Source organism: Rhinatrema bivittatum, chromosome 8 (genome assembly GCF_901001135.1).
Source record: "Rhinatrema bivittatum chromosome 8, aRhiBiv1.1, whole genome shotgun sequence".
Taxonomy (NCBI): Eukaryota; Metazoa; Chordata; class Amphibia; order Gymnophiona; family Rhinatrematidae; genus Rhinatrema; species Rhinatrema bivittatum.
In genome coordinates, this window is record NC_042622.1 from 2762864 (window position 1) to 2788199 (window position 25336).

Consider the following 25336-nt stretch of genomic DNA (forward strand, 5'->3'; position numbering starts at 1 on the left):
TTGCGGAAGGGATAGAAGGTAAGGTATGTCTTTTTGCGGATGACACTAAGATCTGCAACAGAGTGGACTCGCCGGAAGGAGTGGAGAGAATGAGACGGGATTTAAGGAAGATGGAAGAGTGGTCGAAGACATGGCAGCTGACATTCAATGCCAAGAAGTGCAAAGTCATGCATATGGGGAATGGAAATCCGAATGAACTGTATTCGATGGGGGGAGAAAGGCTGATGTGCACGGAGCAGGAGAGAGACCTTGGGGTGATGGTGTCTAATGATCTGAAGTCGGCGAAACAATGTGACAAGGCGATAGCTAAAGCCAGAAGAATGCTGGGCTGCATAGAGAGAGGAATATCGAGTAAGAAAAGGGAAGTGATTATCCCCTTGTACAGGTCCTTGGTGAGACCTCACCTGGAGTATTGTGTTCAGTTCTGGAGACCGTATCTCCGAAGAGACAGAGACAAGATGGAGGCGGTCCAGAGAAGGGTGACCAAAAAGGTGGAAGGTCTTCATCAAATGACTTATGAGGAGAGATTGAAGAATCTAAATATGTACACCCTGGAGGAAAGGAGGAGCAGAGGTGATATGATACAGACTTTCAGATACTTGAAAGGTTTTAATGATCCAAAGACAACAACAAACCTTTTCCATAGGAAAAAAATCAGCAGAACCAGGGGTCACGATTTGAAGCTCCAGGGAGGAAGATTCAGAACCAATGTCAGGAAGTATTTCTTCACGGAGAGGGTGGTGGATGCCTGGAATGCCCTTCCGGAGGAAGTGGTGAAGACCAGAACTGTGAAGGACTTCAAAGGGGCGTGGGATAAACACTGTGGATCCATAAAATCAAGAGGCCGTCAATAAAGAGTGGGTGGCTAGCCAGAATGACGGCTACTGCCTGGAGACAATACCCTTATTCAATAAACATATACATGGTTACTGTGACTCCAACATCGCTCTAAGCTACAACAGCAAGAGGAAATGTGGAAAAAAGGATTTGCACTCACAAAGTGGGGAGTAGCTGGCTTGTTACGGCGGTTACTACCCCAAACCAAATAAGCCTGATACTTCACTTTCAATGCATATCCAGCATAGCTCTCTGCTTCAACGGCAGGGGAGAAGAAAAACTGATACTTCACGCATATCCAGCATAGCTCCCTGCTTCAACGGCAGGGGAGAAGAAAACCTGATACTTCACGCATATCCAGCATAGCTCTCTGCTTCAACGGCAGGGGAGAAGAAAAACTGATACTTCACGCATATCCAGCATAGCTCTCTGCTTCAACGGCAGGGGAGAAGAAAAACTGATACTTCACGCATATCCAGCATAGCTCTCTGCTTCAACGGCAGGGGAGAAGAAAAACTGATACTTCACGCATATCCAGCATAGCTCTCTGCTTCAACAGCAGGGGAGAAGAAAAAAGGATTCGCACTCACAAAGCGGGGAGTAGCTGGCTTGTTACGGCGGTTACTACCCCAAACCAAATAAGCCTGATACTTCACTTTCAATGCATATCCTGCTTCAACGGCAGGGAAGAAGAAAAACTGATACTTCACGCATATCCAGCATAGCTCTCTGATTCAACGGCAGGGGAGAAGAAAAACTGATACTACAAGCATATCCAGCATAGCTCCCTGCTTCAACAGCAGGGGAGAAGAAAAACAACCAATAAGGGCTGAACAACACAGTCTGGGTAAAACAAATAAGCATGGGTGTAGCTTGCTTATTGCGGCGGTTACTTCCCCTACTACCCATAACTAATCAAGCTTGATATTTCACTTGGTTGCAGCTCCATCACTGCTCTCTACATTAATGGTGGGGGTGGAAGGGAAATAGAACCAAAGAGCTAAGAGAAACAGATAAGTATGAGAAAAAAATGTGAAGCTTGCTGGGCAGACTGGATGGGCCGTTTGGTCTTCTTCTGCCGTCATTTCTATGTTTCTATAAGCATACACAGTCTCAAAAAAATTCTCCAAAGTGGACAGAAGCGAGAGAGGTAGAAGGCTTATGGGCCCGCAACAGAGTGGATATAACTTCTTCTTTATATCCCTTCTTTCTTAGTCACCGCCATTCAAAAGCCAGGCCGCTAGACAAAAGCGATCCCCCTGATCAAAAAATACTGGACCCTGCCGGAGAAGATGGTCGAGGCGAAGAGGCGAAGAGGACCGTCTGTCATGAGGTTCACCAGATCCGCGTACCATGGTCTGCGGGGCCACTCGGGTGCCACAAGAATGACGGGTCCCCCATGAAGTTCTATTCTTCTGAGTACTTTTCCCACCAGAGGCCAAGGAGAGAACATGTACAGGAGAACGTCATGAAGCCAGGGAAGAACCAGGGCATCCACTCCTTCCTAGCAGTGCTCCCTTTTGCGGCTGAAGAATCTGGGAGCTTTTGCATTGTTCAGAGTAGTCATCAGGTGTAAGTGGGGGGGACTCCACCTGCACACTATCAGATCCATCATGCCGGACAACTCCCACTCTCCGGGGTCTGGACGCTGATGACTGAGGAAATCAGCTTGAACATTCTCCTTCCCCGCAATGTGGGAAGCCGCCAAGCGATCCAGGTGACGTTCCGCCCAGGCAAACAGCTTGCTGGCTTCCAGAGCCACCAGGTGACTTCTGGTGCCCCCCTGCCAATTGATATAGGCTACCGTGGTGACAATGTCCAAGAACACCCGCACCGCCTTGCAACAGATCAGAGGAAGAAGACCTTGAGTGCCAGATGGACCGCTCGGGCCTCCAGGTGATTGATGTGCCTGCGGGATTGGACTGGGGACCAGTATCCCTGCGTAGAAGGGAAGTTGGCCATGAAAGGAATGAGACCAGGACTGGGATCTGGAGGAGGTACCCCTTGGAAAGGATCCCCGTGCTCTATTAAACCGGTGCGGACCTCTGAAACGAAAACATGAAGGAAAAAAGGACTTAGACTGTTTCAGGTGGTCCTCTGGCAGCTTATGAACCTTGTTCTCGCCTAAGGTTTTGATAAGCTGTTCAAGGTCCTCACCAAAAAGGAACTTGCCCAACTGCGAATTGGAGGAGGAAACCACAGACCAATTGTGCAATCAGAGGAGATGCCTGGCAGACAGCTGAAACCATAGCCCTGGCCCTCACTCTGAGCAAATTGTATAGGGCATCAGCCCCATATGCCTCCAGTCGTTCTGCCTGCTCCGCTCTGCAGATGGGAGGTCCTGGGTGCTGAGCAATTGTTGAACCCACCTAAGGTTTGCCCACTGCATGAGACTGCTGCAGATTGTCACCCACACCCCTAAGGCCAATACTTCAAAGATGCATTTGAGAAAGCTCGAGTTTGCAGTCTTGAATATCTTTCAGTGCCGTGGCTCCAACCACTGGGATGGTGGTGTGTTTGGTGACCGCGGAGATGGAAGCGTCCACCTTGGGAACTTTAAGCATCTCTAGGCATTGATCAGGGAGGGGATAGAGCTTGTCCATCGCCCTACCCACAAGGAGCTCCGCCTCGGGAGACTCCCATTCCTGGAGCAGCTGCCTGTGCATAGGGTGGAACGGGAACGTACGTGGAGGAGCCCTAAGTCCCGCCAGGACCAGGTCCACGTTAGCTGGTATAGAGGCCGTAGCAGAATCCTCAGGTGGCATTTCAATCCCCAGCTCGTCCAAAATAAAGGGAATGAGCGGGTCCAACCCTCGAGAGGAGGACCTGGGAGCAAATCAGAGTCCGGATCAGGATCAGGGATCGTAGCCGGTTGGGGGGAGAATCCGGGGCTCCCTGCCCATCCGGCACAGGAGGCGGCTGCGGAGCAGGCACCCGAGGGATTTTAGCTGGGGGTGTGACCTGGAGAGGTCATCCTCTTCCTGCAGGCTAGCCAGATAGGATTTGTGCATTAAGAGCACAAATTCAGTGGGAAAACTAGGCCTGGATTTCCTGGGTAAAGAGAGAGGAGGAGGAGAGGGAGTAGGATCAAAACCCCCCTCCGGGGCTCTAACTGGGCCATTCCCGCGGTTTTTTGTGAGGGGGACGGCCTAGCCACGCGTTTGGAGGGTCGACCATGGACTGCTGACCTTGCCGCCGCTGGAGGGACCCTCTCCACCGGGCAAACAATCAGAACACAAGCCATTGTGGGAGAATCAAATCGCAGGCTCCCCCGCAGGCTAGTCAGCAATTAGAACACAGCATGATGTGAGGTAAGAAATGCTACGGAGAGACAGAATCAGCTGAGCTGGGCTGCCCTAGCAGCGGGAGCAGGTGACCAAACCCTGCTACGCTGCTTTCCCTGCACTAGCAGGGCTGATTTCGCTTGTCTTTGCCTTCCAATATTTGTGGGGTTGTTTTTTTTGTTTTTTTTTAAACTTTAGCGATTGCAGGGGAATCGAGCTTCCCTGCTAATTACTCGAGGTATAGGACGCCTCAAGGGCAGCACAGGCAAAGAGGTGGAGTGACTGGACCACCAGTATCACCCCAAGAGACAAGCAGGTCACCGGGAAGGGGTTCCTAGGCTGAATAAACAAGGGACAAGCCCCCCTAGGATCCCATAAGAGTGGGGAGACAGAGCTGTCTCCCTTAAAACAGGAGTCTTGAGAAAGGGAGCCACAGGTTCAGCTGACTGCATCTGCTGGAGACAGAAATACTGAAAGGCTGCAGGGTAGGCTCTGTCCTGATATAGGATACCCTTTCAGTTTTTCTCTGTCTCCATCTGCTGGACAGGAGGTTCAACCCACTGTCTGGACTGATCCAGGTACGTACAGGGAAAAGAAAATTATTCCTTATCTGCTAATTTTCGTTCCTGTAGTACCACATATCAGTCCAGACAGTGGGTTGTTTCTCCCTTCCAGCAGATGGAGTCAGAGAAAAGCTTGAAGGGTGCTCTCTTATAGCCTGGAGTGCCCTCTGCATCAGTAGCATGGGTTCTTCTTAGTGTTTGGGTAATTGCCAGGTTCTTGTGGCCTGGTTTTCGGCCTCTGTTGGAAACAGGATGCTGGGCTTGATGGACCCTTGGTCTGTCCCAGCATGGCAATTTCTTATGTTCAGTATTGAGTATATCAAAGCAAGAAGAAACCATGGAATGGATCAAGTAAACCAACCTCAAACTAACTATGTACAAGAATGTTTTGATTAGAAATTGTAGTGAGAACAAACTTGCAAAAGGAACCATTGGCAATACACGAACAGTCTTCATACTGTTAATCATTCGAACTGATATTCAAAAGTACTGTGTAGACAATCCCAAAACCCATATCTACTTTTAGGGTGGGCGTCTGGACTGATCCGCAGTACTACAGGAACGAAAATTAGCAGGTAAGGAATAATTTTCTTTTCCCTGAACATACCCGGATCAGTCCAGACAGTGGGATGTACCAAAGCTTCCCTACGTAGGGTGGGCCCTGGATAGCCCTGCTCGAATGACCTGAGCGCCAAAGGAGCCAAAACCCAGTGATTGGAGATTTAAGCGATAGTGACGTGCAAAGGTGTGCAACAATTTCCAGGTAGCTGCTTTGCATATCTCCTGCAGCGAGATTGCCTGGCTTTCTGCCCAGGAAGCTGCTTGAGCATGGAGTAAATGAGCCTTGATGCCCTCTGGAGGTGGCCGACCAGCACCAACGTATGCTGAAGAGATTGCTTCCTTTAACCAGTGAGCAATTGTGGTTTTAGAAGCCTTATTCCCCCTTTTGGGTCCGCTCCACAGGACAAAGATGGCCCGATAGGCGAAATACGTTCATAACCTCCAGATATCTAATTAGGACGCGCTTGACATTGAGCAGTCTAAGTTCTCTGGGATCCTCATCAGGGAAGGATGGTAGTTCCACCGATTGATTCAAATGAAAGGCAGAGACCACCTTTGGCAGGAAAGATGGAACTATGCTCAAGGATACTCCCGAATCTGTGAAACAGAGGAAAGGCTCCCTGCACGACAACATTTGAAGCTCCGAGATCCGGCGGGCAGAACAGATGGACACCAGGAAAACTGTCTTCAGAGTGAGGTTTTTGAGGGTAGCTCTTCTCAGCGGCTCGAAAGGAGGACTACCTAGAATCCGAACTCCTTTAGAAACCAGACTATATCAGGATGTGACGAAAGAGGAGCTCCATCCAGGTGACGGACAAGGGAACCAAGGGCTGCCACCTGAACCCTCAGGGAATTGTATGCCAAACCCTTCTTCAGGCCTCGCTGTAAGAAGGATAGTATCTGGACTACTGAAGTGCAACGTGGAGATACACCTGTGGATTCACACCAGGCCTCAAAGACTTTCCACACCTGCACGTAAGAGGAGGAAATGGAAGTCTTCCTAGCCTTCAGGAGGGTCGAAATAACATCCTCTGGGTAGCCCCGTCTCCTCAACCTGCGCCTCTCAAAAGCCAGGCTGCAAGACAGAAGCGATCTGCCTGGTCGAAAAATACAGGACCCTGACACAGAAGGCTGGGAAGATGTCCCAGGCGGAGAGATCCATCCACTGTGAGATTGATTAGGACTGCAAACCACAGTCTTCGTGGCCATTCTGGCGCCACTAGAATTAAAGGACCTTGGTGAATTCTTTGAAGCACCTTTCCCAGCAGGGGCCATGGCGGGAACATGTAAATTAGGAGGTTTCACGGCCATGGGAGGACTAGGGCATCCATTCCTTCCGCGCCGTGCTTCCTTCTGCGACTGAAATGTGGAGCCTTCGCATTCTTTTGAGTGGCCATCAGATCCAGATGAGGAGTCCCCCACCGGGCGAAGAGGAGAGCCACTGCTTTCTCGGAGGGTTCCCACTCTCCGGGATCTGTGTGTTGACGGCTTAAGAAATCCGCTTGGACATTGTCCACTCCTGCTATGTGGGACGCCACCAGGCAGGAGAGGTGGAATTCCGCCCAAGCCATTAAAAGAAAATTACTTCCTTACCTGCTAATTTTCGTTCCTGTAAGAACATAAGAAATTGCCATGCTGGGACAGACCAAGGGTCGGTCCATCAAGCCCAGCATCCTGTTTCCAACAGAGGCCAAAAACCAGGCCACAAGAACCTGGCAATTACCCAAACACTAAGAAGAACCCATGCTACTGATGCAATTAATAGCAGTGGCTATTCCCTAAATATAATTGATTAATAGCCATTAATGGACTTCTCCTCCAAGAACTTATCCAAACCTTTTTTGAACCCAGCTACACTAACTACCTTCTCTGGCAACAAATTCCAGAGCTTTATTGTGCGTTGAGTGAAAAAGAATTTTCTCCGATTAGTCTTAAATGTGTTACTTGCTAACTTCATGGAATACCCCCTAGTCCTATTATTCGAAAGAGTAAATAACCGGGTCACATCTACTCGTTCAAGACCTCTCATGATCTTAAAGACCTCTATCATATCCCCCCTCAGCAGTCTCTTCTCCAAGCTGAACAGCCCTAACCTCTTCAGCCTTTCCTCATAGGGGAGCTGTTCCATCCCCTGTAGTACCAAGGATCAGTCCAGACGGTGGGTTATGTCCCCCATCCAGCAGATGGAGTCAGACAAAGCTTCGGAGGGTGCTGACATATCAACCAGTGCACCCTCCCTAGACCCTCAGTATAGAGAATATCAAAGCCAGAATAACAAACTAGAAAGGATTGGATCAAGTGTATCTGAAAGTAGATCAAATGATACTAACAATTGCAACTTGCAAAGAGAACTGTCGAACAGCCTCGAGGAACGGAGGCGAAAGACAAACAGAAAACAAAAAATAGCAATGTAATGGCAGATCGAGCAGGCAAACCCCAGTATCCCAGCAGTAACCGGGAGGGCGTCTGGACTGATCCTTGGTACTATAGGAACGAAAATTAGCAGGTAAGGAAGTAATTTTCTTTTCCCTGTACGTACCAGGATCAGTCCAGACGGTGGGATGTACCAAAGCTTCCCTAAATCGGGTGGGCCCCTGAAAGCCCTGCTCGAATGACCCGGTCGCCAAAGTATCCGGAGGTTGGCGACTGTAGATGCAGACAGTAATGTCTTGCGAAGGTATGCAGTGTCTTCCAAGTCGCAGCCCGACAAATTTTCTGAGATGAGACGGACTGGGATTCCACCCAGGAGGTTGCCTGTGAACGGAGTGAATGGACCTTGACCCCCACTGGAGGAGTCCGACCCGCACCGACATATGCGGTCACTATTGCTTCCTTGAGCCATCTCGCGATCGTGGTCTTTGTGGCCTGCGACCCTTTTCATGGCCCCGACCAGAGGACGAACAAGCGGTCGGAAGTCCTGAAGTTGTTAGTAACTTCCAAGTATCGGATTAGGCTGCGCTTGATGTCCAAATGTCGTAGATATCTTGGCTCGCCGGCTGCGAAGGACAGGAGTTCTATCGTCTGATTCACATGGAAAGTTGAGACAACCTTGGGAAGGAAGGAAGGCACTGTACGTAAGGATACCCCGGTGTCCGTAAAACAGAGGAATGGTTCCCTGCACGAGAGTGCTTGGAGTTCAGAGATGCGGCATGCGGAGCTAATGGCCACCAGGAAGAGTGTCTTCAGGGTGAGGTCCTTGATGGTGGTGTGGTGACGGGGCTCAAAAGGAGGACCTGCGAGAATCCTGGGGACCAGGTTAAGACTGCAAGAGGGGCAAGGGTCCTGGACCGGAGGCCGTAGATGTTTCGCCCCCTTGAGGAAATGGGTGATATCCGGATGAGACAAGAGAAGGGTGATCGGTTGACTGAATGAACGAACCCAACGTGGAAACTTGTACTCGCAGAGAATTGTAGGCGAGTCCTTTGTCCAGGTCGTCCTGTAGGAATGCGAGGACCTGGGGTATTGAAACCCTGCTAGTATGAGTGTCGTGGTCAGTGCACCATGACTCAAAGACTTTCCAGACCCTCACATAGGCGACCGAAGTGGAGGTCCTCCTAGCTTGTAGAAGGGTTGAAACTACCGCGTCAGGGTAACCTTCAGGCCGCAAGACAGAAGCGTTCTGCCTGGTCGAAAAATACCAGCCCTTGGAGTAGACGAGGAAGATATCCGAAGCGCAGCGGGCCGTCCTCTGCGAGGTTGAGCAAGTCCACAAACCACGGTCGTCGTGGCCACTCTGGGGCTACCAGGATGATGGGCCCTCGATGTATCTCTATTCTTCGTAGCACCTTGCCCACTAGAGGCCAGGGCGGGAATACGTAGAGGAGGAGATGACCCGGCCAGGGGAGGACCAGTGCGTCTACGCCCTTCGCCCCGTGTTCCCGCCTGTGACTGAAGAATCGTGGCGCCTTGGCGTTTCGCCATGAGGTCCAGGCAGGGTGTCCCCCAGCGACTGATGAGGAGCTGCATCACCTCGGAGAGAGACCACTCCCCGGGATCCAGAGTCTGTCGGCTCAAGTAGTCCGCCTGAATGTTGTCGACGCCTGCGATGTGGGAAGCTGCCAGGCGTGTGAGGAAACGCTCTGCCCACGCCATCAGGCTGGCTGCTTCGAGAGCCACGTGTCAGCAACTCGTTCCGCCTTGGCGGTTGATGTAGGCTACAGTGGTCGCGTTGTCCGACAGGATCCGCACTGCTCGATTTCTCACGAGAGGCAGGAAATGAATAAGTGCCAAACGCACCGCCCTCGTTTCCAGGTGATTGATTGGCCAGACGGCTTGCGCCTTTGTCTACTGCCCTTGGGCGGAGCTCCATTGACACACTGCTCCCCAACCCGTCAGGTTGGCGTCGGTGGTGACCACCACCCAATCAGGCATTTCGAGCAAGGTGCCTTGTGCGAGATGCAGTGGATTCAACCACCAAAGGAGGCTGGATCTGGCAATCGAAGGGAGAGGGAGGACGAGCTGGTAGTCCTGCGATACCGGTTTCCAGCGCGAGAGTAGTGCTGCTTGTAAGGGACGCAGATGCGTGAATGCCCATGGTACTAGATCGATGGTGGAGGCCATGGATCCCAGGATCTGCAGATAATCCCAAGAGGTGGGCTCCAGAAGCGTGGCGAAGCATTGGATCTGGTCTCGGAGAGACTGCGCCTTGTCCGGGCATAGGAAACCTTCCCTGAACTGTGTCGAAGCGTACGCCCAAGAAATCCAAATGCTGCGAAGGCCTAAGACTGCTCTTGACGAAGTTCACCACCCAGCCGAGAGATTGAAGGAGTTGAACGACCCGAGAGACTGCCCGCTGTCCCTGGGAGAAGGGTCTTCGCCCGGATGAGCCAATCGTCCAGGTAGGGATGGACTAGGATTCCCTCCCGGAGAGCCACTGCCACTACAATCATGATCTTTGTGAACGTCCGCGGTGCGGTCGCTAATCCGAAGAGGAGAGCCTGGAATTGAACGTGCTGGTTGAGAATCTTGAAACGCAGAAACCTCTGATGAGCCTTGCGGATTGGAATGTGGAGATAGGCCTCTGTCAGGTCAAGAGAGGCGAGGAACTCTCCCTGATGTACCGCCGCGATCATGGAGCGCAGGGTCTCCATTCGGAAGCGAAGGACCCGGAGGGACTTGTTGACCTCCTTGAGATCCAAGATTGGGCAGAAGGCTCCGTCCTTTTTGGGTACGATGAAGTAGATTGAATAATGGCCAGAACCTACCTCTCCGGAGGGGATGGGCGAGATGGCCCCGAGATCCAGGAGCCTGTTGAGGGTTTGTTGCACAACTTGTCGCTTGTGACTCGGACCGCACGGTGAGAAGAGAAATCTGTCCCTTGAGGTGCGAGCAAACTCCAATGCGTAACCGTTCCTTAGGATGTCTAGAACCCACTCCTTATAGAAGAGGGATAGTCATCCTCCGATCCGGAGGGGGGGGGGGCGAGGAGTGGGTGAGCCTGGCATCATTGGGGAGATTTGGAGGAAACCCCTTGCACAGCCCCCTCCCTGGGTGGTCTGCGTCCACGAAAGGAACGGGGCCACGACTGTGTTCTGGTGGATGGAGCCCGGGGCACCGTCTGCCGGGGTCCACGATAGCGGCGTTGAGCGCAGGGCCGACTCCAGAAAGAAGTGAACGATCAATTAGGCTGCTGGCAGTCCTCGGGCAGACGATTGAACGCATTTTCCCCCAAAGACTTAATGATTTGGTTGAGGTCGTCTCCGAAGAAAAACTTGCCCCTGAAAGGAAGAGATCACAGGCTGGATTTGGAAGAGGAATCTGCCGACCAGTTGCGAAGCCAGAGGAGGCGCCTTGCCGAGACCACAGACCATGCTAAGACCCGGAGCAAATCATACAGAGCATCTGCTCCGTAGGCTATGACGCCCTCCAGGCAGTCCGCTTGGACTGCGTCCTCCGGCGGTAGTTCCTGGGAGGTGAGAAGTTGTTGAACCCAACGGAGTCCAGCCCTCTGTGCGAAAGAACTACAAATGGCAGTGCGAACACCCAGGGCCGAGACCTCAAAAACCCTCTTTAGGTAGACTTCCAGCTTCCTATCCTGGAGGTCACGCAGGGCCGTCCCCACCAGTGACCGGTGTTGTAGTCTGTTTGGTAACCGCCGACACCGCTGAATCCACCTTAGGAACCCTGAGGAGCTCCAGAAAGTCCTCTGGAAGCGGATAAAGTTTTTCCATCGCCCGGCCGACCCTGAGGGAGGCTTCGAGAGTATCCCATTCCCTGGCCAGGAGCTGTAGGAAGGTGGCGTGGGTGGGAAAGGCCCGGGATGAGGGGCGCAGTCCAGCCAGAACTGAATCCCCTTTCTTGCTGGAAGAGGTGACGACTGGCGCGGGGGGTCTAGGGGAGGCTTGAGGTCCAGCTCCTGCAGGATATGAGGGATTAGGTCCTCTAGCTCCTCCTTTTGAAAGATGTGAAGGACCCGCAGATCATCTCCTTCCAGTTGCTTAGTGAGGAGCGGATCATCCCCAAGTGAAGACGGCGGATCTCCCCTCAGATCCGGGAGAGGGGCTGCCCCTCCCCCCGAGGGGAGGGCAAAATGTATCCTGGGTGTCCCCTGGTCCGGCCCTGGTACCCCGGGCCCCCGTGGGTGTCTCCGATAGCCGGGAAGCCTTGGCTGGTAGTGGCTCGAACCCGGAAACCCTAGGATTCTCCAGGTGCTGCAGGTAAGCACTGTGCATAAGCACAATGAACTCCGCCGAGAATGCAGGGGGGGGGGGGGCCCCGGAGGGGGGTCAATAGGGGAGTCCCCCGGGGGTACCGGGAGAGCTAGCAAGGGAACCGGGGTAAGCATCAGCGGGGGATGTCAAAGAAATCCTCCCCTACATCTCCTGATGGCTGCTGCACCTTGTCTCCTGCTTCCAAAATGGCCACCGTTCCTGCGCACTAGAGCGCACGAAAAAGCTTTATCCCGCGGCAGGGAGATGTCCTCCCCACCAGGGAAACACCTTTCACAAAGACCCTCGTGTGACCCTCGTGACCCCAGGCCGCCGCACGCCGAGCAGCGGGCCCGCAGCATGCTCGGAGGCGACCGGGGGGGGGGGGGGGGAAGAGGAGGGAGGTGAGCCGCTCGGAGCAGACAAACGAAGAGCGCCGCGGGGAGCGGGAAAGACGCCTCCGCTGTACCCTTATCCCCGGCAAGTGACAGCAGAGGAACGTGCCTCTCTGCTGAGGCGGCCCCAGGGAATGCGTGTCTCGGGGCCACTGGGGAAAGCGCGGCGAGGGGGGGAGGGGCTGGCACCACCAGCATCCACCGCCCTAACAGTAAAGAAGCTAGAACCTGTAGGAGGAAACAGGAGAAAAACAGAAAAGCCCGAAGGAGCCACTTACCCCACCGGAGGGATGGGGGAAGGGAAGGTGCCCACACAGCACTGCTTGCAAGCGATGAGAAAACTCCCACACAGAGTTTCTAACTTTCTTAAAACTCTTTTTTTTTCCCAACAAACTTGATCCAACCTTGAGAACAGAAGAAGAAAAAATAGAATTGTGGAGAAAAGTCCAAACAGGGGAAGCACACGGTTCCCCTACTCCTATCTGCTGGAGTCAGAAAGATACTGAGGATCTAGGGAGGGTGCACTGGTTGATATGTCAGCACCCTCCGAAGCTTTGTCTGACTCCATCTGCTGGACGGGGGACATAACCCACCATCTGGACTGATCCTGGTACGTACAGGGAATGTGTGATGCACCCAGGCAAAGGATGCAAACCTCAGGAGGATCAGCAATAGACATGGTCCGCGGCACTGACAGCATCAACTGAAACCAGACGCAGCCATGACAGGACAAAACGGGGAAAAACATGAAATGATGGCAGCAGGTGTCAATGGAAGACTGACTGTGAAGCACTGCCACCATGGGGGGGGGGGGAGAATAGATTGCGAAAGCAAACACCCGAATGCCGAAAACCCTGACTTGGGGCACTACGGGGAGGCACCGAGAGGGACCTGGTGACAGACTGAAGGAAAATACAGCAAAAAACTGCAAACAAAGTTTTCCACAAAAAGCCAAAAGTTTTAGAACTCAAAACCACAAGGCTCATAGCTCCGTTGAAAGCAAAAGACTGAAGAGGATTCCCGCATGGTATAGGGCAAGGGGGGCATGTCAGTGTGCCTAGTCAAAGTTTCTAGAAACTGACAATTTTATTATTTTTATATACCGACATTCGATCTCAATCGAGATATCACACGGGTTTACACTCAGGTACTGTAGGTATTTCCCTATCCCCAGAGGGCTTACAATCTAAGTTTTTTGTACCTGAGGCAATGGAGGGTAAAGTTACTTGCCCAAGGTCACAAGGAGCGACAGCAGGACTCGAACCCTGGTCTCCTGGTTCATAGTCCAATGCTCTAACCACTAGGCTATTCCACTAGGCTATTTTCCATGTCAGGTTCCATATGATAAATCAAGTACCGTATTTTTCGCTCCATAAGACGCACCTGACCATAAGACGCACCTAGGATTCAGAGGGGTAAAAATTAAAAAAAAAAAAATTGTGCTAAACCGGCTCTGCGTCTGGGCGTCTTATTGAGCAAATTAGGGGAGTGCATAGCTTTTTTTTTCCTCCCCATTTTGTTTTCGGGTCTGGGGAGGGCCATTTCGGTCCACTCCCCAGATCAGAAAACTTTTCTTTCTCTGGGAACCCCTCCCCCCCCCAAAAAAAACCCCATCCCAACCCTTTAAATTAACAACCCCCCCACCCTCCTGACCCCCCCAAGACCTGCCAAACGTCCCTGGTGGTCCAGCGGGGGTCCAGGAGCGGTCCGGGAACGATCTCCTGGGCGTGGGCCGTCGGCTGCAGTAATCAAAATGGCGCCGACAGCCCTTTGCCCTCACTATGTCACTGCGACCGACCGCTGCTATTGGTCGGTCCCAGTGACATAGGGAGGGCAAAGGGCCGTCGACGCCATTTTGATTACTGCAGCCGACGGCCCACGCCCTGGAGATCGTTCCCGGACCGCTCCTGGACCCCCGCTGGACCACCAGGGATGTTTGGCAGGTCTTGGGGGGGTCAGGAGGGTGGGGGGTTGCGGTAAATTAAGTCGGCAGGTCTTGGGGGGGTCAGGAGGGTGGGGGGTTGCGGTAAATTAAGTCAGCAGGTCTTTGGGGGGGGGTCAGGAGGGTAGGGGGTTGCGGTAAACTAAGTCGGCAGGTCTTGGGAGAGTCGGGGGGGTTGTTAGATTTTTGTTTGGTTTTTTTTTATATTCGCTCCATAAGACGCACATACATTTCCCCCCCACTTTTGGGGGAAAAAAAGTGCATCTTATGGAGCGAAAAATACGGTATATTAATTAATCCCCCAATAAAATTAATTTTTGCAAATATTTAATAAACACTTTGCAGCTTTCCTTTTCAAAAAAAAGTGTCCCTCCATTTAAATGGTGACTCGCGTGTGAGCATAGCAATGTCATTAAATATTTGCAAAAATTAATATACTTGATTTATCACATTGTCAATTCCCCAGAAGATATTGGTGCTGTTTTTGAGGTTTAGGTTCCATATGATGACATCACCCATGTGTGAGGACTAACATCCTGCTTGTCCTTGGAAAATGACAAAGCTCATCTAGTTCATGGAAGAACCTGGATATAATGCATTTAAAAATAAGATTTGCTGACAGATCTTATCCTTACCTTGTCTTCATCTCGAGGAAGCATACGAATTCTGTTATTTAGTGTAAAGGCTGGAGACTTTGGAACTGTAATGGGAAAAGCCTTCTTCTCTGGAACTCCCTGCCAGATGGAGGGACAGAGGAGAACACACTAGTCAGTCTATTACAAGATACTGAACTAATCTAATCTAGATGTTTTATATACCAGCTTTCTCATCCGAAGGACCACAATCTTATCAGCATAATGACGACTTCCCCGCACATTACATTTATAAATTTGTTTTCATTCCAAACAGTGAACATTAGAGATGTGTATCGTTTTTATATATCTTGTATCGGTTCGTACTTCATTTTTCCTGTGGTTAATTAACTTCAGTTTTTTCCCCTGTATTTCACTAATTTTGTGATAGTGCGCATTTCAGCAAATTATTGTTTGTTTTGGGACGCTCCCAAAACAGGACGAATTAGACCATTTCGTTGAAATTATCTAAAACGAATGCACATCTCTAGTGAACATCTAGTAATGAGTGTATGAATTTCAATCCCACAGAAAAAGAGAAGATCAAATGTTCTCCCATTCCTTATCAGCCACCCTTGTCAGCTGACTAGCTCAATTTACTCCTGCTGTCAAAGTGAGGCAATATGTCTCACCACAACATTCTCCAAGATTTTGGCTGGACAGGGTCTGGAATGAAAGACAAATTTCTCTTCTTCCTTCATCCCCTTTGTTTCACGCTCTTGGATCCTCTTCTCTATCTCCAAATCAAAGCCAACTGGTTTGGTAATCTCTTTTAGAGTGGGTTTCTTGGGCAGTATTGGACCTTCCCCTAGAATCCTGGGATCCAGCTCCCGAGCTTTGAATTTGTATCTGCATAAGAAAAGTAGATGATCAATAGGAGCATCAGAACAATAAAACCTTCAGAATGAAGTTAAACTACTGAGGAATCAACAGGAAGCACATATCCATCTGTTGTCAATAAGGGCATTCTCCCTGCAAGTAAATAGCAACACAATGATCTTATTTACTGTTGTAGCCTCTCCAGCTCTTCAGCTTCCAGCTCCACTCTGCTCTTGCAAGTCACAGGGCGCTGACGACATCTAGTCTGCAGCTGAGGGGTTTTAGGATTTGTCACTTTGGTCTTTCCATTCTTGACTGGCGAGGGGCCTGCAACAAAATAAAAACAAGTATTAAGTCTCTTTCCTTCCAATTCACCAAATAACCGAAGCCAAGTATAGCACCAATGGTTACACCAACGTCAATGCCTTGATGTCCTCCGTGGTCTTTCAATGCTGCAAATGCAGATGGCTTGGTCTTCTCTCACCCGAAGAGGCGTTCCATCTTATTGAGCCAAAGACATACCCCCTTCGGGGACATCTGGGTGCATTTGCAGCAACCCCAGACATCATGAGATGCCCCCAACGAGAGGACAAATTCATCATGTGAGATCTGTGATGGACATGGTCCTCAGGCACCAAAAGCATCACCTGAAACCGGACATGGCTAAGACGGGACAAAATAAATGGGAAGCAAGGTCAAAATGTATGGTGGGCGTCATACCCCTCCTCCTTCTCCACCTGATCTTTCAATGGCATCCCACACCATCCCCAACCCACACAGCAGACTCCCATTCCCATACCACCACAAATCCCCTCTCCCTATCCTCCTCATCCCCTTGACAATTTCTAGGACTCACTACCCTCTCGATAATCGTGTTCAATGCTCAATCCCTCTCCAAAAAAACCCAATCCTCAATGATCTCCTTTTTGACTGTAAACCTGAAATCTGTGCCATCACAGAAACATGGTTCAAGGAAACAGACATTGTCCTCCTTAATCAACTCCCCACCCTCTCTTAGGAGATTTTTTTCTATCCCAAGACCTAAGAAAAGATGAGGTGGCCTCCTCCTGGCAGTAAAAAAAAAGCACCTAAACCTAAAGCCGGTGCACACTGACACCCCCCACCCCCCAAACTGGAAATTGGCCTGTTCAAATCCCGAGTTGCAAATCTGCCTTATCTATGCCCCTCCAGGCTCCATAGAACTCAATCCCTCCCCCATAATCGAATTAATCTCTGATAACATTGAAATCCCAGCTATTGTACGAGAAGAATTCAATCTCCATGTAGACTCAGTCCCCCTTACATCATCCTGCGAAACCTTCCTCACCTCCCTCCAAGCCATAGGCTTTAAACAGATTATCACATCCCCTACCCACAAAGCCGGGCACTCAGACCTCATATTCATTAATCCATGTATTCACTCTCCTAACACACCCACTTGCACCCCGGTTCCCTGGTCAGACCACTTCCTCATTGAAACGCTACTCTCCATAAATGCACCGACCACTCTTAACCCGGCTCAAAGCACAACTATTGTATTCAGAAAACCCTGTGCCAGTGAGGATCTATCTTCTGCACCAACGCCCTACCAAAACTTGACTGCTCCAACCCTGACGCTGCCCTGGCCTCTTGGAGCAACCTCACACTAGATATCGCTAATAAACTATGTCCTATCTCCAGACGTGAGTTGCGACCTTCATCAAAAAACCTCCAACCACAAGCGGCGGTCCCCCCCTTGTCGGTGGTTCAACATAAAGTTCACCTTTCTTGTAAGCTCGTGGCCATCACGGCAGATCTCCATGCGGACGTTTTCAAGTTTAGAGATGTCTGGTCCCCCTACTTGCATTGGGAACGACAACAAACACTGTCTCAGCCTGAGTAATAGACTGCGGATCACCGGTTCTTTTCGCAGGATCTGGAGTGTTTTTCCATTTTTCATTTTCGATGTTGGAGGCACCCCTTTCTTGCTTTGCCACTGATAATGGACCTGTTGCACTCTGTTAGTTTTCTGAGCACATGGATGCAGGGAGGGTGGGAAGGGAGGGGAGGGGGGGAGGGTATCCTAGAATGAAGGGCATGTGGCATAGACTGTATGTTCTTTATATCCTGACGTTGAGCCTTGTCATGCTGCCTGTTTTGTACTTTTTTGAACGTTTAATAAAATTATAAGTAAAAAAAAAAAAAAAAAACCTCCAACCATGGTACATTGCTGACCTAAAAATATTGAAAAAAAACCTCAGAGAGAGTTTGGCGTAAAAACCCTTCACCGCAACACGCCTCCAGCTATAAAGCTGTCCTTCACCACTACAGACTTTCCCAGCTCAAAACCAAACGAGATTTTTATGCCTCCAAAATACACGAGTATATGTACAATCCTAAGGCACTCTTTTCATACGTTGCTGACCTCACCAAGTCCGCCCTGCCCCCCATCCCGGACAATGAAGCTTCAGCTAGATGTGAAGAGCTAGCTCTGTACTTCCACAGGAAAATTGCTAATATCCTCCTCAGATTCCCAAAATCCTCACATTCATCCCACTCTTGCTCCGGACCCTAACACCGCCACCCTTGACTCACTCGAACTAACCTCTGCCAAGGAATTGAATCAATTCTCAAAAAAAAATCAAACCTGCCAGTCACCCCACAGACATCATCCCCACTAAAACCCTCCTTTCCATTCCTAACACCATTGCCAAACCTCTAGCTAATATCATTAACTCCTCGCTCTCCTCTGGCATAGTCCCAGACACTCTCAACAAGCTGTGGTTAAACTCCTCCTCAAAAAACCTTCCTTAGACCCCAAAGACCCTTCGAACTTCTGACCCATCTCAAACCTTCCCTTTATCTCTAAAATTATGGAAAAGATAGTTAATTCCCAACTTACTGATTATCTTGAAAACAACAAGATCCTCCACCTGTCCCAGTTTGGTTTTCGCAAGCACCTCAACACAGAAACGCTCTTACTCACCCCTCTCTGACCACCTCAGAGTTATGGATCAGGTTCATTGCTACCTTCTGGCCCTATTGGATATTTCCGCTGCATTTGACACAATCAATCATAACCACCTCCTCACCCATCTGACGGAAATAGGCATCTCAGGCTTAGCTCTCTTGTGGTTCAAAAGGAAAATTAGTTCTTACCTGTTAATTTTCGTTCCTGTAGTACCACGGATCAGTCCAGACCGTGGGTTGAGCCTCCTTTCCAGCAGGTGGAGACAGACCAAAACTGAAAGGGTACCCTATATGAGGACAGAGCCTACCCTGCAGCCCTTCAGTATAACCACTGTCAAAGCAGAAAACAACAAAACGAGAATAGGATCAAGCAAGTAACCAAAAAGCTCAATTGAGCAACTCCAGAACAATATAAAACATAGAAAGAAACATAGAAATGACGGCAGAAGACGACCAAATGGCCCATCCAGTCTGCCCAGCAAGCTTCACACATTTTTTCTCTCATACTTATCTGTTTCTCTTAGCTCTTGGTTCTATTTCCCTTCCACCCCCACCTTTAATGTAGAGAGCAGTGATGGAGCTGCATCCAAGTGAAATATCTAGCTTGATTAGTTAGGGGTAGTAGCCGCCGCAATAAGCAAGCTACACCCATGCTTATTTGTTTTACCCAGACTATGTTATACAGCCCTTATCGGTTGTTTTTCTTCTCCCCTGCCAATAAGCAAGCTTCTCCCCTGCCAATAAGCAAGCTACACTCATGCTTATTTGTTTTACCCAGACTATGTTATACAGCCCTTATTGGTTGTTTTTCTTCTCCCCTGCCATCGAAGCAGGGAGCTATGCTGGATATGCGTGAAGTATCAGTTTTCTTTTTTTCTCCCCTGCCGTTGAAGCAGAGAGCTATGCTGGATATGCATCGAAAGTGAAGTATCAAGCACATTTGGTTTGGGGTAGTAACCGCCGTAACAAGCCAGCTACTCCCCGCTTTGTGAGTGCGAACCCTCTTTTCTTCTCCCCTGCCGTTGAAGCAGAGAACTATGCTGTATATGCATTGAAAGTGAAGTTTCAGGCATGGTATGACTAAACGCTCTTGCATATACTTGGTGCTTGAACAACCAAGGCTTCCGGTGCAATTGCCCAGTATTCTTGCAAAAAATGAAGTATCAAAATCTGCAATAGCAAGCTTCGAGAGGACAGAAAAGAAAGACAAAACAGAGGGCGTCTGGGCTGATCCGTGGTACTACAGGAACAAAGATTAACAGGTAAGAACTAATTTTTCTTTCCCTGTACGTACCCGGATCAGTTCAGACCGTGGGATGTACCAAAGCTTCCCTATCCCGGGTGGGACCGAGACAGTCCTGCTCGAAGCACTTGCTGCCCAAAAGAACCAAACACCGGTGCTTGCACCTCCAAACGGTAGTGGCGAGCAAAAGAATGCAGTGACGTCCAGGTGGCGGCCCTGCAAATCTCTTGCGGAGAAACCGATTGACTCTCCGCCCAGGAAGTAGCTTGAGAACGTAGCAAATGAGCCTTTAGGCCCTCCGGAACCACCCGACCTTGGCAAAGATAGGCCGAGGAAAATCGCCTCCTTCAACCACTGCGCAACAGTGGTCTTAGAAGCCGGTTTGCCCCGATTGGGACCACTCCAGAGGACAATAAGATTGTCCGAGACCCGAAAGTCATTGGTGACCTGAAGATACCGGAGAAGAACTCGTTTGACATCCAGTTTACGAAGATCGCCTCCAGCGGTACCTGCAATATCCTCTGGGGAGAACGCTGGAAGCTCTACCGACTGGTTAACATGGAAGGTGGAGACAACCTTCGGCAAAAAGGAAGGCACAGTCTTGAGGGAAACACCTCAATTGGAGAAGCGCAAAAAAGGTTCCCAACAGGAGAATGCTTGGATTTCGGAAACCCACCAAGCGGAGGAGATAGAAACAAGGAAAACTGTCTTGAGCGTGAGGTCCTATACCATAGCCCGATGGAGAGGTTTGAATGGGGAAGCACAGAGGGCCCGGAGGACCCGATTAAGACTCCACGACGGCCAAGTAATGCGAGCGGGCAGACGCAGGTGCTTGACTCCCTTCAGGAACCGAACCACGTCTAGGTGGCCCACTAGGGGATGACCGTCGACCCGGGAATTATTAGAAAGGGAATGGTGAATAAAACGGAAAATGTCATAATGCCTCTGTATCGCTTCATGGTGAGACCGCACCTTGAATACTGTGTACAATTCTGGTCACCGCATCTCAAAAAGGATATAATTGCGATGGAGAAGGTACAGAGAAGGGCGACCAAAATGATAAAGGGAATGAAACAGCTCCCCTATGAGGAAAGACTAAAGAGGTTAGGACTTTTCAGCTTGGAGAAGAGACGGCTGAGGGGGGATATGATAAAAGGTGTTTAAAATCATGAGAGGTCTAGAACGGGTAAATGTGAATCTGTTTTTTACTCTTTCGGATAATAGAAAGACTAGGGGCACTCCATGAAGTTAGCATGGGGCACATTTAAAACTAATTGGAGAAAGTTCTTTTTTACTCAACACACAATTAAACTCTGGAATTTGTTGCCAGAGGATATGGTTAGTGCAGTTAGTATGGCTGTGTTTAAAAAAGGATTGGATAAGTTCTTGGAGGAGAAGTCCATTACCTGCTATTAATTGAGTTGACTTAAAATAACCACCGCTATTACTAGCAACGGAAACATGGAATAGACTTAGTTTTTGGGTACTTGCCAGGTTCTTATGGCCTGGATTGGCCACTGTTGGAAACAGGATGCTGGGCTTGATGGACCCTTGTTCTGACCCAGTATGGCATGTTCTTATGTTCTAAGTTGGATTAATGTAACTCCCTTCTGCTAGGGCTCCCCTACTCCACCATAAAACCGCCACAAATGCTCTAGAGCGCAGTAGCGAGGGTCATCACAAATGCCCGGAAATCTGCCCATATCACCCCCATACTCAAAGACCTCCATTGGCTCCCCATCCCCTCACATATCCTCTTTAAAATACTATCCATCATCCATAAATCCATCTACTGTAACAACTCCAACTGGCTAGACAAACCCTTCTGCCTCACACGCTCTAACCATCCCACCAGGCCATCAATAAAGGAACCCTCCAGGTACCCTCTCTTAAAAAGGCACATCTCTCCTCCACAAGGGATTGTGCCATTTCCATTGCTGGTCCCACGTGATGGAACTCACTTCCCACCATTCTTAGACTTGAGCCCTATACCACCAGATTTAAAAATAAATTAAAGACTTGGTTCTTTAAGCAGGCCTACCCAGACTAGACACTGACCTCCATCATACCTATGCTACCCTCCTCTTGACCTGATCCTGTATATAGTTTTGTTACTATCACTTGTTATTTGCAGTACATCACTTGTTATTTGCATTATATCTTTTGCTCTGTTTCCGGCATCTCCCTCGCCTCCTGGTTCACTACCCCCCTGTTCCCGTTTTATGTACTTTCCACCTGTCAGTTCGGATGTAAACTGGGATAGATAGATACATAAATAGATACATATATAAATAAAGGCTGGCGGGCACTGAATCACTGCTGGGAATTGACCACAAAAGAAAATTACCAATAAATGACGAAAACTGACTAGGAACACTACGGGGAGGACCAGATGTCAAACAAGGACACAAAATTGTGTTAAACAGAAAACTAGAAACTTTTCCATATAGGCCAAAAAGGCCAACAGTGAGCTCACTAACTGCAATGCTGCAGCTCCGCAGAAAAAGATTGAAGAGACTGAAAAGGAACCTGGTATAGGACATGCTGGGCATGCCCAGTGGGGCAAATCAAAGTTGTAGAAACTTTGACATAAGTGTTGGGGGCTCTATCTGAAGATGTCACCCACGTGTAAGGACTACCATCCTGCTTGTCCTCAGAGAAGAATTGAAAACATATTGTAGAGATTACTTACCTGATAATCTCGTTTTCCTTAGTGTATGCAGATGGACTCAAAACAAGTGGGTATAGTGTGCTCGTGCTAGCAGTTGGAGACTGATCTGACGTCAGCACGGGTACATATACCCCCGCAGGAAGTGCAGCAGTTCAGTAATCTTCCTTGCAAAAGCTTTATGGATATATGTGTAACTGACCGATCGATTAAATGAACAGGATTACCCTGACCGATTGATAGTAGCTGGAGACCGCCAGTGTTCTCAACCGGAAGGCGTCGACACCCGGCAGGGTGGATGCCCTATTATAAGAAAACATGGCTTACCGTGAGTCGGTGAATCCCCATGTATGCCGGCAGCTGGGCGGGATGCTGAGTCCATCTGCATACACTAAGAGAAACGAGATTATCAGGTAAGTAATCTCTACATTTCCTAGTGTGTAGCAGATGGACTCAAAACAAGTGGGATGTACTAAAGCTACTCCCGGACTGGGTGGGAGGCTGCCCGAGGTCCGTTCAGGATTGCCCTCGCAAATGCTGTGTCCTCCCTGGCCTGGACGTCCAGACGGTAGAATCTGGAGAAGGTATGGAGGGAGGACCACATCGCCGCTTTACATATCTCTGCAGGCGACAGCATCCTAGTTTCTGCCCAAGAGGCCGCTTGCACTCTGGTAGAGTGAGCCTTGACCCGTAGAGGTGGTGGTTTTCCCGCTTCTACATAGGCTGCCTTGATAACTTCTTTGATCCAGCGGGCGATGGTTGCCCGTGAGGCAGCTTCCCTTGCTTCTTCCCGCTGTGAAGGACGAACAGGTGGTCCGTCTTTCGTACTGCTTCTGACATTTCCAGGTATCTGGACAGTAGCCTGCCGATGTCGAGATGGCGTAGTATAAGACCTTTTTCCAACTTCTTCAAACCTTCCGTGGTAGGCAAGGATATGGTTTGGTTGAGGTGGAAGTGTGAGACTACTTTGGGTAAGAAGGAAGGAACCGTGCAAAGATGGATAGCCTCTGGAGTGATTCTGAGAAACGGATCACGGCAGGACAGTGCTTGTAGCTCTGAGATGCGGCGTGCTGAGCATACGGCCAGCAGGAACACCATCATCAAGGTTAACAAACGGAGGGACAGGCCTCGAAGGGGTCTGAAGGCGGGTCCCGCTAGAAATTCCAAGACTAGGTTGAGGTTCCACAGGGGCACTGGCCACTTCAGTGGCGGGCGAATGTGTTTGACTCCTTTCAGGAAACGTGAAACGTCTGGGTGTGTGGCGATGCTGTTGCCGTCACTCCGGGGACCGTAGCAGGATAGCGCTGCCACCTGAACCTTGATGGAATTGAGGGACAGACCCTTCTGAAGTCCATCTTGCAGGAAATCCAAAATGATAGGGATTTTAGCGGCATGTGGATTAGTGCCATGAGTTTCGCACCAGGCTTCAAATACTCTCCAGATCCTTATATATGTTAGTGATGTGGAGAACTTGCGTGCTCGGAGGAGTGTATCTATTACCGGCCCCGAGTATCCTCTTTTCTTCAGTCTAGCCCTCTCAATGGCCAGACCGTAAGAGAGAATTGAGCTGGATCCTCATGGAGGATAGGACCTTGCCGCAGCAGGTCCCTGTGTGGAGGCAGGGGTAGTGGATTCCCTGCCAGTAGTCTTCTCATGTCTGCGTACCAGGGTCTTCTTGGCCAGTCCGGGGCCACTAGAAGAACTAGGCCTCTGTGCCGCTGAATCTTATGTATAATGGCGCCCAGCAGGGGCCATGGAGGAAAGGCATATAGCAGGATCCCCTGAGGCCATGGCTGTACCAGGGCATCGATCCCCTGGGATAGAGGATCCCGCCTGCGGCTGAAATATCTGGGCACTTGAGCATTGGATCTGTCCGCTAGTAGGTCCATGCCCGGAGTCCCCCACTGATCCACAATCTGGAAAGCTGTAGGCGACCGCTGCCATTTCCCCGGGTTCAGGCTTTCTCTGCTGAGGAAGTCTGCCGCGGTGTTGTCCTTCCCGGCAATGTGGACGGCGGAGATGTCCTGGAGATTTGCTTCCGCCCAAGTCATCAGGGGGGCTATTTCTAGGGATACCTGTCTGCTTCTGGTTCCACCCTGTCGGTTGATGTATGCCACTGTGGTGGCGTTGTCAGACATCACTCTGACCGCTCTGTTTCGAAGTCTGTGGGCAAATTGCAGGCATGCCAGCCTGACTGCCCGTGCCTCTAGTCGGTTGATGTTCCACCCTGACTCTTCTCTGTTCCACCGCCCTTGGGCGGTTAGTTCTTCGCAGTGTGCTCCCCATCCGTTCAGGCTGACATCTGTAGTGAGCAGGGTCCAGGTTGGGGAGGACATTCGTGACCCCCGGCTCATGTGGCCGGGCTGTAACCACCACTGTAACTGACTCCGCACTCTGGCTGGTAGAGGTAGGTGTATGATGTAGTTCTGTGATCGTGGGCTCCACCGAGACAGGAGGGTGCGTTGCAATGGTCTTATATGAGCTCGTGCCCATGGGATCACCTCCAGAGTGGATGCCATAAGGCCGAGGACCTGTAGGTAATCCCAAGCTGTGGGCCGGGTAGAGCTCAGCAGGGCCAGCAGACGATTCCGGAGCTTTGATCTCCTCTTGGAGGTCAGACTGACCTTGTCTTCCTGGGTGTCGAATCGGACCCCTAGGTATTCCAGCAACTGAGAAGGCTGTAGGGAACTCTTGTTCAAGTTTACTACCCATCCTAGGCTTTCCAGAAGAGCTATAACTCTGTTGGTTGCCTGGTGGCTCTCCTCCGGTGACTTCGCCCTGATCAGCCAATCGTCC

The 25336-nt window shown here is 50.2% G+C and overlaps 1 protein-coding gene across 2 annotated transcripts in view; it reads right to left on the minus strand.

The window, feature by feature from the left end:
- TPX2 (TPX2 microtubule nucleation factor) overlaps nt 1-25336 on the minus strand; it is a 246042-nt gene that overhangs the window by 72744 nt on the left and 147962 nt on the right. For both annotated transcript variants that reach the window (XM_029612898.1, XM_029612897.1), the window contains exons 7-9: nt 15869-16007; nt 15494-15710; nt 14865-14963 (exon numbers count right to left, since the gene is read on the minus strand). In XM_029612898.1, coding sequence (XP_029468758.1) covers nt 14865-14963; nt 15494-15710; nt 15869-16007 — 455 coding nt within the window. The remainder of the gene's footprint in view (nt 1-14864; nt 14964-15493; nt 15711-15868; nt 16008-25336) is intronic.